Source organism: Caretta caretta, chromosome 15 (assembly GCF_965140235.1).
Source record: "Caretta caretta isolate rCarCar2 chromosome 15, rCarCar1.hap1, whole genome shotgun sequence".
In the NCBI taxonomy this organism is placed as follows: Eukaryota; Metazoa; Chordata; order Testudines; family Cheloniidae; genus Caretta; species Caretta caretta.
Window position 1 is genome coordinate 25,309,320 of NC_134220.1, and position 15,874 is coordinate 25,325,193.

Below are 15,874 nucleotides of genomic sequence, written 5' to 3' on the forward strand. Positions count from 1 at the left end.
AATAGCAGAGGCATCCCTGTAGTAAGATCTCATATCACTAAGAATTTGTAACAAAAAATACTACACTATCTTTACAAGTATGCTTCTGAGTAGGGTTGCCGGGCATCCGGTTTTCGACCAGAATGCCCAGTCGAAAAGGGACCCTGGCTGCTCCGGTCAGCAGCGGGAGGCCCCTGTCTGCCCTAGCTCTGTGCGGCTCCCAGAAGGAGCCGCCAGGTCCTTGTGGCACCTAGGCACATGAGCAGCCAGGGAGGCTCCACACGCTGCCCCTGCTCCTAGTGTTGGCTCTGCAGCTCCCATTGGTCAGGAACTGCGACCAATGGGAGCTGCAGGGGCAGCATCTGCGGGCGCAAGGGCAGTGCACGGAGCCTCTCTGGCCACCCATGAGCCTAGGGACTGCAGGTACTTGGCAGCCGCTTCTTGGGAGCTGCGGTACATGCCACCAGGGCCCTGCATCCTGAACCCCCTCCCATACCCCAACCTCCTGCCCCAGTCTGAAGTCCCCTCCTGCACCCAAACTCCCTTCCAGAGCCCCCCCAACAGCTTCCCTGAGCCCCCTCTTGCACCTCAAACCCCTTATTCCCAACCCCATCCCAGAGCCCACACCCCCAGCCAGAGTCCTCACCCCCCACGCACCCCAACCCCCTGCCCCAGCCTGGTGAAAGTGAGTGAGGGTGAAGGAGAGCAAGTGGTGGAGGGAGGGGTGATGGAGCGAGCAGGGGCGGGGCCTCAAAGGGGCAGGGCAGGGGTGTTTGGTTTTGTGCCTTTCAAAGTTGGCAGTCCTACTTATGAGGTATCAAATAATTAAAATGAAGTCACATGATGCATTTTGTGATGAGATAAGCCTTGCTTTTTTTAGTTTGTTTGCTAATGGTCTGATCCTGCCAACTCTTATGCACCTGCAGGATTAGGACCTAAAGGTCCAATCCTGCAGTATGCTAGACACCTTCAACTTCCAGTGAAAGGGAACACCCAGCTCTTCAAAGGATCAGGCCCCTTTCCCCTAAGGGCCTGATCAAAAGTCCATTGAAGTCAATGAAAAAAACCCCATTGGCTTCAATGGACTTTGGCCAGGCTCTAATTTACACTATCTCTTCCAATCTTTAGGGTGAATTAGTGATGTTCTACTGTACTTCCCTTTACAGCTATCTCCCTACAGCTGTATCTAGTCTTGGTTTTTGCTATCCTATCCAATTTATTATTCTTTTTTGTCCCATCCACATTCGTATGTAAGGCTGGGCAATTTTTCCTGATTGAGTCTGTGGTCACGTGGATTCTTTTTTCGTCTTTATTTAACCCAGACAAGATATTCAGTTCACAGCACATTTGTTCCTCTAAGGTACCCTGGTGTGGCCTTTCATGTATTCTCATTATACTCCCATAGCTTTTCATGCCCCCTTAGACCATGTTTTCCATGAAGTGATGACTTTGCTGTTATTCACTCTCATCCCTTCTACACTGGAACATTTTTGCCACTAAAAAGTTAGTTAACAAAAAGTATGAAAGTCAATTTTTACTGGATAACCTGGATGCTTTGTGACTAATGCTAAGCAGGGAAGTAGAGCGTTCAACCCAAATAGAACCACACAATTAAATGAACATGAATGCCTCCTGCTCTTGGCCAATATGGGGAAGTTAGTAATTTTACCACTTATGATGGAATGTTAATGTGATCCTGACAGCTGAAGTGAACCAGTTTCACTGCATACTCAGCCCAATGTTGCAAAGCTTCTGTGCATTCAAAGCTCCCACGCATGTCAATGGACATTTTGTGTGTATGAAAGAAATGCAGGATCAGGTCCAAAATCACAGTATATAAGATATTACAGTAAGTCACGTCTTTATTAATTTATTTATTGTAACTTTTCCCCTTATTCCAATCCCATTGTTTGTTGCTGTCATTCATTGTCTAAAATTAGGGCCCTGATCTTGCAGTGCATGGATTGGATTGCAGGATAAGGGTCTAAACTAATCACTTCAGGGCAGATAATGTGATTTTTTTATTTATCTGCAAAGTATCTAATACATTTTTGTGTTCCATATAAATAATAAATTATATACATTTATGAGCATAAGCAAAAAAACCCACTATTAAATTTCAATTAATTCATATACATAGTTTACTATATAAAAAAACTATTTACATTAAATAAAAATTCTATTTCCAGAGTCCAATTCTACAGACAGTTACTACCAATGTCAATGAGACTTCTTAGAACATTATGCCTGGTAGTGTTTGCAGGATCAGGCCCAAAGATAAAAACAATGAACAATTAAGCCAGCAAAATCAATTTACTCCAATATTAGGATTCAAATCCTGCAACTGGATCAGTGCTCGGTGGACCCTGTACACCTGAGTAGACACAATGACTTTCATGTTTACAGGATGGGACTCAGATGTTTTCTATCCTAGGTAATGCCACTAACGACAAAGTGACTTCTAATGATGGTAGTAACTAGTTTGTAGGATCAGGTCCTGTGTTCCCACTGCAAAAGACTTTTAAAGTTCATGTTTAAAAATTTTCTATTCACTTAAGAAAGAATTCTCAAAATTTTTGCTGCCTCCTTTTTAAGGTGCTTTGAGATCCACTTATGAGAAAAAATATGAGCTAGATATAAATAAAATATTAAATCTTTTTAATCCAACACAGATTTAAAAATCTCTGTGTTATTTTTGTATCCTAAGTAACATGCTATCACACCATAATTTTATACTACGTAATTATTTGTTACATCAGCATAATAAAACTGTATTACGTATTTTGATGTAGCTATTTTCTTTGTTTGCTGTATAGCAAACAATTGTGGCAAAAGACAAATCTTGTCACTCCGATGAAATCATACCTGCTCTTGAGGAGAGGGGGAAATTAAATCAAGAATATGTAAATCTGTCCAATATTTATCCAGGAGAAATAATAGCGCAGAGATATCAAGCTAACAGTTTTAAGTGAACTTTTACTATTGACATCACATTTCTCCAGCTTCTCCCCCCCCCCCGCGGGATCAATACTTACACTTTACACAGACGTGCTGTCTGATGCACCACACTGATTTTCACTGCGGCTGCCGTGTTTTGAGAGGCCGGTGTGGAGAAGTGTAAACCCAAGATCGACCAGCAGGAAGACACTGGTGTGCCTCAGACACGCAGGAAGTATTTCCTAGTGCGGGGAACAAGGGAGGGGGGGGAAGCAGTCTGGTGCATCACGTGCTCCCCAAATCTCGCATCCCCAACTCCTGCTATCCCAACTCGGAAGGCAGCAGGCATGCGTGGTGTCCTCCTCCTCCTCGCATGGTGACAGGCTCGCGTTATTGGCACCGAGCGGGGCGGAGAGGAGGAGGCAGGCAGGGGGGTGGGATTGGCGGGGGCGCTCTCTGGCTCCAGCTGTTCCGACCCACATGCCAGGCCAGCGCGCAGCCCGCAGCAGCCCCGCTTAACGGGCGAGGCAGCGGGCAGAAGTTGGCAAGTCGCTGCTGGGGAAGGGCCGGCGGCTCCAGCGCTGGGGGGGCGGCGGCGGCGGCCTATGAGGGACTCCCGGGCGCCGCAGGGACGGGCGAGCCATGGACGGGGGTGGGGGTGTCTCCTCCTCGGCCCTGGAGAAGAACGTGGCGGAGCTGACGGTCATGGACGTGTACGACATCGCCTCGCTGGTGGGGCAGGAGTTCGAGCGGGTCATTGACCAGCACGGCTGCGAGGCCATCGCCCGCCTCATGCCCAAGGTGGTGCGGGTGCTGGAGATCCTGGAGGTGCTGGTGAGCCGCAATCACATCCACCCCGAAATGGAGGAGCTGCGGCTGGAGCTGGATCGGCTCCGGCTGGAGAGGATGGACCGGATCGAGAAGGAGAAGAAGCACCAGAAGGTGGGGGATTTTTTGGGGGGGGCGGGGGGCTCTTGTGCATTCACAACGGAAGGGGGGGCTCTTGTGCATTCACAACGGAAGGGGGGGGCGCAATGCTAAACTTGTCCCGCCCGCTTTGCCTTGGGGGAGAAGTGCTCGGACTCCTCTGCAAACTCCTGGAGGGACCCACCGCCCGGCTCTGGGGCGGGGCTGCCGCCCCCCTAAGTCCTGCCCCGGGCTGCCGCCCGAGGCTGGGACTTCCCGCCGCTGTCGTCCCGCTCCCCCCGCCCTCCCCCGGCCTTTGCAGACTTTCTGCGCTCGGCGGATTCGAACACAAAGAGCGAGGGGAGCCGCCGGGTCGGGGGCGGGGCCGGGGCGCCAGAGGACATGGGGATGGAGGTGGGAACGGGCCCGGCTCTGAGTGCGAGGGAGCGGGGGTGTGCCAGGTACAGACCGCTTCACGTAGGGACTTTTCCCCGGGGAGATCCGCCGCCCGTGTCCCCTTGCCTCCTGCTTAGCCCGCCTCGCCCTGCAGGCAGCGGCCCTCCCGGGAGCCGAGCAGAATCCCCGGCCAGAGAAGGCGGCTCGTGCCGCAGCGCTCCGTGGGAACTCTGAGGACAATGCCCTGGGGCGGGTAAACAGCCTGCTCCTTAGCCCGACGGGGAAAGACCAAGAGGTAGAAAGCCTGAGCCCAGCAGAACTTCAGCGGGTCTGGCTCCCAGACTCCTGCTCAGTCCACTAGGGCGGCTCTGGGGCTGGCCATCTGTCCGTCCAGGACAGGGGGTGCTCTGGGACTGTGGGGCCTATTTCCGTTCCCTCTGTGCGGTGTCCAGTGACTCCTTAGGGTCTGGCTACCCTGTAATTAGACACCTGCAGCTGGCCTGTGCCCGCTGACTGGAGCTCATGGGGCTTGGGCTAAGGAGCTGTTTAATTGCGGCATAGAAAGCCCAGCTCCAGCTTGGAGCCTCCCACCTTGCAGGGTTCTAGAGCCCAGGCTGCAGCCCGAGCCGGAACCTCTGCACTGCAATTAAGCAGCCCCTTAGCCTGAGCCTTGCGAGTCCGAGTCAGCTGGCACGAGCCAGCCACGGGTTTTTAATTGCAGTGTAGACATACCCTTAAGACACCTTTGAGGAGCAGTGGGCACTGCCTGGGGTCCTCTGTTCACTGTCCTCTTCTGGTCCCCTGATTTTCAACCTTTGACCTCACTTCCATCCCTGTTTTTTCCTTCACTGTCCCACACACTCACTCACTTGTAGCCTGCACTTAGTGGTTCCTCAGGTTTAGCTGAGGGCGTGGGCCTTTAATATTGGGTGGGCCTAGGCCCACCTCTCCCAGATCTGAAAATGGTGTGGCCTCTCTGAGGAGCAATGCAATATTTGGACTAAGCTGCTACCAATAAAGTGCTCCCACTCCTGCTCACCTGGATGCCAGAGACAGACATCCTTTCTCAAACCCTGTTACCCTAATGTGGCAGCAGGTCAGCATGAGCTGCTTTGATTATTGTACTAGAAGTGATCGGGTTTATTTAGAAAACTATCCAAATGACTGTGATTTGGATAAAAATTGCTTCTTTTAGCAAACTCACTCCTGTGCAATCACTCGTGTCTTCTTGTATTGCTAGTTGCTGACACAGATACAAAATAAAGATATTTATAGAATTTCTCAAAGCTAACCCCACAAACTCAACACATATAGTTAAATACAAAACTTCCCCAAACCCTGCAAAGATATCAGGTAGAAATTTAGCTAAATATATTAAAAAGCCCAGTGCTGGCTTTTAAAACTAACATTTTACAGATAGGAACTGTGTGCAATAGTGCCTTTAGAAGTGAAGGAGAAAAAAAGTACTGGTAAATCCCTAGAGAGTGATCTCATCTCTTTTGATCCACATAACAGACACAATACGGGCATGAGCAGATTCTCTTCCCACTCCTCTTTCCTTGCCCCCCACCTGATCTAGAGAACTATCTCTGAATGAGCAGGTAACTCATTCTCCAGCCCTCTTCAATCCTTGATCCCTCTGCTAGAATGGGACTGTATCCCTTGACACCTAACTCTCATGGCATTTTTGTGACCAGAGCACCTGTCTGGTAAAAACTAATATGATTTGAGACCCACCAGCTTATTTTACAGGGGCCATCAAAGATTGAGGTGGTAAAAATCACTTTTTCACTATTAAAAGAGAATGCTACCTATAAAAGAGAATGCTATAATGGGTAGCAGCACCAGAAACTTTAATATTAGTTGATATTCAGTGTGAACACTTCTAAAAGTCAGTGCATGTTTTTAAAAAGGAAAAGTTTACCTATATATGTGATCATCACATGTCATTCTAGGGGCTACACAGTGTGTGGGATCTCTGCATGCTTTGTGTCTGGGAAAAAGTTTAAGCACAGATGTAAGTTTTTCCCATAGAACATAAATATTTCAGGGTAGAGAGAATGGTAATACACATTAATATCTGTAACATGGGGATCAGTTTGTCATTCCCCTGTGCTTCTCCAACAGTTCAGCCCCCAACAGAGATCATTCCATCTCTGTCTATTCTGTGAAGCACCAAGCACATTCTTGGAAACTATAAAGTAACAACTACATGAGGCTGAATTTTGGACTAAAATGACTGTGTAATTGGGCCTGAAAATGGATGGCAGTGTGGTTTCATAGACACATAGGACTAGGAGGGACCACCTCGGCCATCAGATCCAATCCCATGCTGTCTCCGGCATCCCCATCATAAAATCCATCATAAGTCTATTAAGTTTCTCCTTAAAACAATTCAGGTTGTTTGTCCCTACAACTTCCAGTGGAAGGCTCTTTTAGAACCTCATTCTTCTTATGCTTAGAAACCTTTTTCTAATTTCCAGCCTAAATTTATTCATGGCTAGTTTATACCCAGGTGTTCTTATGCCAACATAGTCTTCTAATTTTGTAATAAAGAGTTTTTATTTAGATCTATCATTAGGGGATGGAAGGATCTGATTTTTATTGATAAACATTGGTTTCACGGCACACACGCAAACGGACAAAAAATATTTCCATCAATAATAATCAAAACTTATAGACAAGCAAAGGAAGGAAAATGCTTGTTGAGAACTTCTTAGAGTTTGATTTAAGGATATTTACTTTATATATTTTGACATGTGTTGTTGACAATTTGTATTTTAACAGTTATAAAACTAACTTTTTGAATCTCAAAGTCTACTGTTATTAAATAATTATTGTCTGAACTCTCCCTTATCTGACTCCCTCCCATAACTTCCCACAACTTTGAAAATTTAAAACTGAAGCATTTTTCCTGATTTTTTTTAAACCCATAGTTTGCACAACTGTGAACATTTATAAAAATTTAAAATAATTGCTTAAAAATTGATATTATCCATCAAAATTATTTAAAAAATTAATTCTGCCAAGCCTATCTATCATGGTTTATTTTCAGCAAAGTTAACTGTAGCTCTGTGTTAGAACTGTGCTTTGATTTTGAAGTTTCACATAGTTACAACTCGCTCCCGTAGAATTACATGTGGAAAAATGAGCAAGTAGCTCAGCCTAGGATTCCATGTTCTGAGCATGGCTTTCTTGTTAATCACAGCACATACATTAAAGTGGAGCATAGATTGCCCACAGGGAGAAATGCTGATATTTGGGTTGAAGCTTTCAAAATAAAGATATAAATATAGTCTCCACTATTCCAGGAGGCCTTTATACTTAGTATCCTGATTTGACCTGTCCTGGAATTGGTAACAGCTGCACTTGACACAAAGTGGCCTGAATAAAGGTAGTTACAATTTTGAATAGTTTTGCTGTTCTCTGTGTAGTTGACACTGCAAAATGTGATTACAGTATATTAGAATAAGAAAAAGCAAGCATAAGCTAATGGTTAAAACAAGCCTGGGTAACAGGAGCTCTGGGTTCCAACATGGAAAAACTCCTCTATGTTCTACAGTATCATACATAGCACCATCACGAATCTAAACTGTACTGTTATGGAACATTGTGCTCTTTAAAAAATAAAAAAATAGCATGTCCATCTCTGCCACTGACTGACCTCACAAGTCTTGTGAGCTGTGTGTTTATACTACACTTTAAGGCTGCTGCCTAGAAATCAGGGGACCTGGGCTCAATTCGTGCCTCTTATATGGACTTCTGATGTGACCTTGAGAAAGGCAACTGAGCCATACAGAGATTACGTGGCTGTCTGTGAAAGGGGAGTAATAATTGAGGTCCTTGGCTAGAAGTTCAGAGTATTATCATAAAAGGATAGCTTTAGAGGAGAATTGCTAGTGTATTCTCCAAATAGTTTTGGGCAAAGGCTATTGATTTTATATATTACAGCATTAATGTTCTGTCATGATCCGGCTTTACTTTAGGAATTAGAACTGGTGGAGGATGTATGGAGAGGGGAAGCACAGGATCTTCTTACCCAAATTGCTCAGCTTCAGGAAGAGAACAAACAACTGATGACAAACCTGTCACACAAAGACATCAATTTCACAGAAGAGGAATTTCAGAAACATGAAGGCAAGTTTAACTTTTGAAATTCAGTGATGGTATCTTTGGGTTGTTTTTTTTTTTAAAGTCATTCCTGATCAAAATGTCTTGATTGTACATTTCAGCTTGTTCCTGTAGATTGTTGCAGGTCTGTTTTATCAGGATACAAAAGCTGTGAATAAATTCTGGAAACAAAATAAAGATTGGAACAGAGTTATTCACTTGTTTGGATGAGAAACAATTTTAAAAAGCAAAACCTAGTTTTCTTTTGGTTTAACATAAGATTTTTTGAGGATAGCAACTTGTTAAAAATTTCCTTTAATGAGTTTTTTTAATACAGATAGATCTAACCACTTAATAATTGTATATGTAGGATAGTGCGGAAATATACAAATCAGCATTCACACTTGGGCATTTAGTTCAGCATAATTGATCGTAAAGCAATTATTCAGGCTCCCTTCTGCTGAATTGTCAGAATACTAATTAATCCACAACAGGCAGTGTTCAGGGGTGGGGGAATTCATATTTTAAAAAAATCACCATGTGGTCTCAGATGTCTTGCCAGAACTTCAGAAACCATCTCAATAAATTGCACAAAGAGGGGGAAGTGGTTACAGGAAGGAATTAAACACTAATTCAGGCCTCATAATGAGTTTTATTTTGGGAGAGAGGCTAAATTTATAATCAGGACAGTGCGTAAGCACCAAGGAGAGAGAGCCAGTAACTTTAAGCACTTGCTTCATCTCAGTTCTCAAGTTCGAAGGCTAGCTGGGAGGTTTTGTCTCACATAGTATTAAATGGGCAGAAATCTGATTAGCTGATCATAGTCCTGAACCACAATCCAATACTGCAATTGGTTCTGTGTGGACAGATGCTAGTGCCCATCTGCAGCCATGCTGACTTCACTGGGTCTCTGCACAGACAGAGATATCCACTTGCAGGATCACAGCCTATTAGTACAACTGCTCAAATCAAAGATCAGAGTAAACATTCAGCTCATTTAAAAAATTTTTAAAAGTAACAGCACTTCATCTAGAGACCTTAAAAAAGTCGGGCACTTACTAGTGACTAATGGCACTTAACCCTTTGCCTCCGCAATGCACCTGCTTCACCAGGGCTGAATTCAAAGCTTAGACTTGAGTACCCTTGTACTTGATCTGCAGAGAGCATTAATGTCATATTACAAAGGAGGATCTCTTACCCTCTCAAGATCACTATTTCTTTAGAATATTTCTTTAGCTCTTCCAATTTAACAGGCTGTATTTGAGCTAGTTTTCACAATTTCCTTAGAATTTAATGGAATATTGATTCCATGAAAAGTGTCAGAATACGAAATAAATAAAGAGGAGTCAGACTATAAAAAAAAAAAATTAGAAAAAACAACATGTCAATGGGTGACCCAGCTCAGTGTCGTCTGCATGCTTGTATTTAAATACAGTAATAACTCTTGAATGTAGATAGCCAAGCAGGTGCCAGACATGCTTTTCAATGTTATTTTTACTTTGTGTGGTAGAGAGACAGAAAAAACTATGAGAACACAAATACTCTAAGGGCCAACATCTCATTTACTTCAGTGAGAGCAGAATTTGACTCAAACGGATATAGATTAACAATGATCCTAACTGGGATTCCCTTATGTCTGACATCGGGAGTTACTGATGCCTATTCCCACTGGAGAATATTGCTTGTTAACAATTGGGACCAGGACTGGACTGCACATCATGTTAAAGTTTTGATTTGTTCTGGTAGGAAACACTGAAACAGATGCTTGATTTTAAGGGCAACTGATTGACAGAGTAGAAAAAAAAATAACCAGACACACAGTGAGTTGCTGAATGCAGCTTTCCAAGTCCCAAAGCTCAGTTCATGTAGCTGTAATCAGGTTCTAATCTTTACACCCTAGCATTACTTAGTAGGCGTGATCATGGCTCCTAGTGGCTGGCCTCAGGGACTAACAGTCTGATGCTTAATCAGCAGATAACTACAGAAGTCCTCTCTAGCTCAAGGAGCAGAGGCCTGTGGCTTTGGTGTTAAGAACTCAGGTTCAATCCCTACCAATGACTGTGGTATCTGAATGTACGTAGCCTCAGTTTACTACACTTGAAACTCCTGCACCCCACTGCATTCATATCCCCCCTGAAAACAATTCTTCTGTGTGGTCTTTCAGTGATAATGAGAGCTTGTGGTTGCTGATAATGAAACCACTGCCCAATAGTGTGTCACTGTTTCCTTGCACTGTTCTGGCTGCATCTGGCTTCTCTTGTCATATAGTTAGATGGTAAGCTCTTTGGGGCAGGGACTGACTCTTTGCTTGGTGATTGCACAACCTGTAACACATGGGTGTCCTGCAGTATTGTCATCAAAATCAGCATTTCCTTTGCCACAACAATGGCTTAAAGCCACTTTATAGTAGTCCCGAACCCCTATCCTGACAAGCAGGGTTCATCTCTGCAGCTGCTGTGTAGGGCGACAGGCAGGAGAGAGAGGCTGCTATCCCTTCTCCAATGCTGCTTTCCTATTTCTGAGCCTGATTCTGCACCATGGAAGTCAACGGGATTTTTGCCAGGGACTTCAATGTGAAGAGGATCAAACCCCCTCTCTCAGCAAAGGCAGTAGGAACTGCAGTGGGTCTCAACCCAGCTGTCTGAGCTCTGCTACCCTCCAAACCCAAAGAAATCACAGAATTTGATTCCCCACCCCTGGGACCACAGGAGAAACCAGTAGCCCTAATTCTGAGCATTCCTGACGCATCTCAGTCTCCCACACAGCTCAGGTTTTATACAGGCAGCTCTCAAGTTTCTCAGGGAAATTGGTTCAAGTTGTCGTCAACTGTCACAGCACCTGCAAAACTCCCATTGTCTCAGCATCATGGATATTCTAGGGAAATCACAGAATCTATGACAAATGCAGTATTAATAATAACCCACCTCCATGTACCGAGTGTATTTAAAGGAAATATTCAGCAGCAACAGAAAGGTAGACATGTGAACCTGTGTATCATATATGTATAATAATGTTTAGCCAGTACTCTGCATCTATATAGACTGGTGTCCTTTGGAGCAAGGACTTCTGTACTTTGAATAAACACACTCGCTGTGCTCACACAATTAAAGGGCAACCTAGTGAAATACTTCTAGTGGCCTTGTTCCATAAGACAGCTCTTTTAGCTTGAAGAATGGCCTGTAGCAACTCATCCTTAGGTATGCAGGACAGAACAGCAGTAAGCGTGAGCCCCTGGTCTTTGGGAGTTGAGCAGAGGCCTTCAAGAAGCAGAGCAAGGTTAATATGAAAACTGTGTGGGAGAAAACAGAATTCTAAGTAAATACAGCAGGATCTTGGGCTACAGCTGCAATGTTAAAAATGTCACTCCTACTCATGAGACCAAATTAATACCTGGTGTAATGCCAGTGACTGAACAGAATATATCCCTGGTGTAACCCCCACTGATCCAAGGAGCTGGCCCAAGGCATGTCAGAGAGGGCATAGAGATACACTTCTCAGCTTATAGAGCAGCACAGATAACATGACAGGAGGTCACACATCCTGCCATCTCAGGTAGGATCAGCATTGTGATGGGTACAATAAGCAGGAGATCCCAACAAACAAGAATCACAAAAACCTCTGAAGTATGTGTTCTAAAGACACTCTGTTACTCCCCACTTCTCATCAGATCCTGACTCAGACTTGGTTTGGTTCCATTACTTAGGCCAGTTTCAGGTAAGAGACAGTCTAGAGTCTTAAAGAAAGCATTACTGAGTCAAGTTAACTCTTCTGCCTAGAGATATGGCCTATGGGCCAAATCCTGGAATGTGCAGAGCAACCTCAGCTCAGTCTAGTAAGGCAATGGGAGTTGAGGGCTGCCCTGTAGCTCTCTGGATCAGAGCCTACAATCGCCAGGGAGGAGATGAGATTTTGCATCTGCTTATCCTGGAACCGGTCCTACCCCATATTTGGATCTTTAGTCTGACTTCAAGTGTCATATTGTAACATCAGACAACTCCTTCTTGGAGACCGTAGCCTGCACTTGCATGGAGACATCCTCAACGATCTCATAAGCCTTGTCCCACATCTTTAATTTCCATGATCCTTAATCCCTTTGATGAAAACTCAGACAGGGCCTGAACCTGCTCCCAAGGAAGTAAGTAGAATCAAGCCCTTAAGACTTCATAATTTTCCTGACAGGGGATAAGTCAAGAACCCTTAACCATGATCTAGACAGTTCCTATTAAAATCCTCTTGCAAATGTAGGGGCAAGCATTATATTTAAATTAAAGTATTTATATTGTGGGCCCTGTGCCCTGCTCTACAAATACATCAGAGTCCCTGACCATAAACAGTCAAGATTTTTTTTAAACTGCTTGCTTTCTTACCATCCCATGGAACAATGCATTGACCACGCCGATCCAGAGGAAATTGCTGATGGGATGTGCTTAGGGAAACCAGCCGGGTGTGCCATTTTAAGATCTTGCAGATACACAACTTTGAATCATTTAGGATTAATTATTTCACACTTAAACATGCAATGCATGGTTAAGAAAACGTAGAGGAGCAAAATGATTGGGGAACAAAAACATCCCCACCCACCCTTGTCCTGGAAAAAAGCCCAGTGATCTGTTTATACATTTGAAATCTTCAATATTCACCAAGAGTTAAAGAGGAAAACAAGAGAGATGGGGGGAAAGAAAGAGTTAACTGAACGTTAGAATGAGACTTTACTCCTTAAATAGCACCTGCTAGCTATGAATCTCAAACACTTTCCTCATGAGTAAGGTATGGGAGAAACTTGCTAATCCGCATACTTTTTAGAACATGCTAGTCCTTCTGTACTTTGAAGGAAAGTTTTTAAAGGCAGGTGTTTTAGGCCCTGTTCTTGCAACTGGCTCCGCATGGGTGGGTCCCAGTGCCCACACAGAGCCAAACTGATATTTGCTAGCAGGCGATAAAGCATTATCCATAAAAATGGAACTACTGTTGACAAGATACCTGTGTAAAGGCACACAGTGCTCAGCTATGCTGGCTTGTTCATGTACTCATTTGTAATGGGACTCTCGCTCCTTTGTAAGGGTTAGCAGGGGTCCATTGTATTACCATTCCTGTTTTACAAATCGGGAAACAGAAACACAAAGGTGCAGTAACTTGCCCAAGATCGTACAGGAAGTCAGCAGCAGCACTGGGAATAGGATCACAGTGTCCTAGCTTCCCAGGTGTGTGCTTCAACAGGAGAGTGCAGACACAGTGAAAAGGAAACCAGTTTGTAGTCCAGGAGCCCATTTCTCTTCCCCACAGGAGACCAGTAACACCCACTGAAGTGAATGAGAATCATGGGTCTCTTGCAAAGCAGTAGAGACTGGAGAGAGAGAGAGAAAATCAGGCCCCAGAAGTAGGGCTGGCAGGTTAAAGCAGTTTGCTGAGAAATAAAAGAAAATAAATATAAGACAAATAAGCTCACCAGGAACATCTGAGTCACTCCAGAGGCTTCATAGATTTTGACAGTAACACACCCTCCAAAACAACAGCTTTTCCTGTATACCACTCCTCCCTCCAACTCCCTGGTAGAGGTTCCCTTTCTTCTGCTTTTGCATAGCTCAGGTAGCTCCCTGACTTCCTTTGCAGTAGCAGATGGGAATTACTACTCTCCCCCTCTGCAGTCATGTGCTTTTGCAACTCATAAGGAACCTGCACCTGTTCCAAATTGCAAGCTGTAGAAAAACTGGCAGTCAAAGGCAGGCTCCCTGCAGGGGCGTGGAATTATTCACTCTCTCCCACCTATTTGTCTTGCTTGCTCTTCATGCACTGTTAACATCAGTGCTCTTGAGGGCAGGACTCTTAAAAGGGTTCTACTCTGACTTGGGGTGAGGGAGTTTTTATCACCTGGGATTGGGGTCTATCCACACCCCAAGTGACAAAAGAAAAACAGTAAGGAATGAGTCAGCTCACAATACAGAGCAAAGAACAGACACTGCAAATCCAAGGTGGGTAAATCTGCTTATACAGCACATTGCAGCTGAGAATTGCCAAAGTGTGTTTAAAAAGGGCTTTGAATTTGGCCTCATAATTACCCCATTGTGGTAAGTAAATTATTATTATCTCTAGTTAATAGAGGGGAAGGCTAAGGAACAGAGAGGTTAAGTGCCTTGCTTAAGGTCACACAGCCAGTCAGTGGCAGGACTAGGCAAAGAACCCTGGATTCTGAATCCCAGATTCTTGCTTTAACCACTAAATTGCACTTTGGCCAGGGCATCTCTAGTGCCCTTGTTGATAGCCCATTAGCTCCAGGCCACCCTTTCACTGGCACAGAATTATGTATCTATATTAGATACAGTTAAGTTATCTTACTTGATCTGTTAAGAATATCAAACTATAGGTCTCTGTAGAATGATTATTAGCTGTGAAGCAATTGCAATGAATTTATAATCTCCCCATTTTAAACACTTGGTTACATTAGCAGGACAGTATGTTCTTTGTTGCTATACTGCCCACAACTGCAGTTCTTAGGTGCTCGATCTTTCCCCCATACTGGTCGTTAATGGGGGAGAGTTTCCAGTTTTGTGATTTTGATATTATCCTAATGAATTGTTGGTCAAACTACAGGTTAATTTAATCCCTTGTTAATCTTTTAAACAGTATTGATGGAAAGATTTTTGACAACACTTCAAACAGGCTTTACAAGGAAATTCTATTCCCCCTCCCCCGTAAAGTGTAATTATTTTAAATCTGAATCACTACAATGAGAGAGAGGAAGTTAGAATGGAAAAAAACATATATGGAATGATCCTAACTCAGATTAAACTCCTGTTAAATTTGCTCTGACTTTGGACTGCAGGATCTAGGAAACTAGAAATGGAGATGCAGAATGTTAGTTCAGGCCCCAGTATAGTGACATGTGTATAAAATCAGACTAGATCTTACCAATGCAAAATACCATCTCCCACTCCAGAGAGAGAACCTTTTTCTTCATTAAATAGAAAACTTTGTAGGGAGTGCTAATTAGATTACACATCATTCATCCATTGGACCAGTACATAAATATCACCATTGGATATGTCCTATAGAAGCACAGTAATGGTATTACATACATTTGTTTATAAATATATCAGAAGCATATTCATCACTTTTCAGTGTTGGTTTACACCCTGTAAACTGCATAGCCTGTTTTCCCATCATCTGTGAATCCAGTGTGTTGGCTAAATAACCGTTCTTTCTTTATCCAAGGTATTTAACCAACAATCTCTCCCCCTTTGTTGGCTGAATCAGACTATGTCCAGTGTCTTTCCCAAATGTCATGATCATTCTCAGTTTATTTTCTTTGTGCTGTTTTCTTTAAACCAGGAATGTCCGAGAGGGAGAGGCAAGTGATGAAGAAGCTGAAGGAAGTGGTAGATAAACAAAGAGATGAGATCAGAGCCAAGGACCGGGAACTGGGACTTAAAAATGAGGATGTGGAGGCAGTAAGTGTTTCTTGCCCTTTTCCCCCCCTTGAAGGAACCACACAGATGTTTATGACAAGTTTTAAATTAATTTAGTGCTTGTGAAGGCCAGATTATTATCC

At 44.0% G+C, this 15,874-nt stretch overlaps 1 protein-coding gene and 1 long non-coding RNA gene across 4 annotated transcripts in view; one reads left to right on the forward strand and one right to left on the reverse strand.

The window, feature by feature from the left end:
* The first annotated feature begins 3,363 nt into the window (after positions 1–3,363).
* Positions 3,364–15,874, forward strand: part of RILPL1 (Rab interacting lysosomal protein like 1) — a 34,203-nt gene continuing 21,692 nt past the window's right edge. Inside the window, exons 1-3 of one of the 3 annotated variants that reach the window (XM_048822229.2) lie at positions 3,364–3,858; positions 8,205–8,355; positions 15,655–15,773. In XM_048822229.2, coding sequence (XP_048678186.1) covers positions 3,559–3,858; positions 8,205–8,355; positions 15,655–15,773 — 570 coding nt within the window. In that variant the 5' untranslated portion in view covers positions 3,364–3,558. The remainder of the gene's footprint in view (positions 3,859–8,204; positions 8,356–15,654; positions 15,774–15,874) is intronic. The other 2 variants (XM_048822231.2, XM_048822228.2) reach the window with 2 other exon arrangements.
* LOC125623206 (uncharacterized) lies at positions 6,756–14,781 on the reverse strand. Its single transcript, XR_007352918.2, has 3 exons — positions 13,775–14,781; positions 9,388–9,482; positions 6,756–8,510 (listed from the first exon to the last, which is right to left on the reverse strand). It is a non-coding gene; the product is annotated as an uncharacterized LOC125623206 (long non-coding RNA).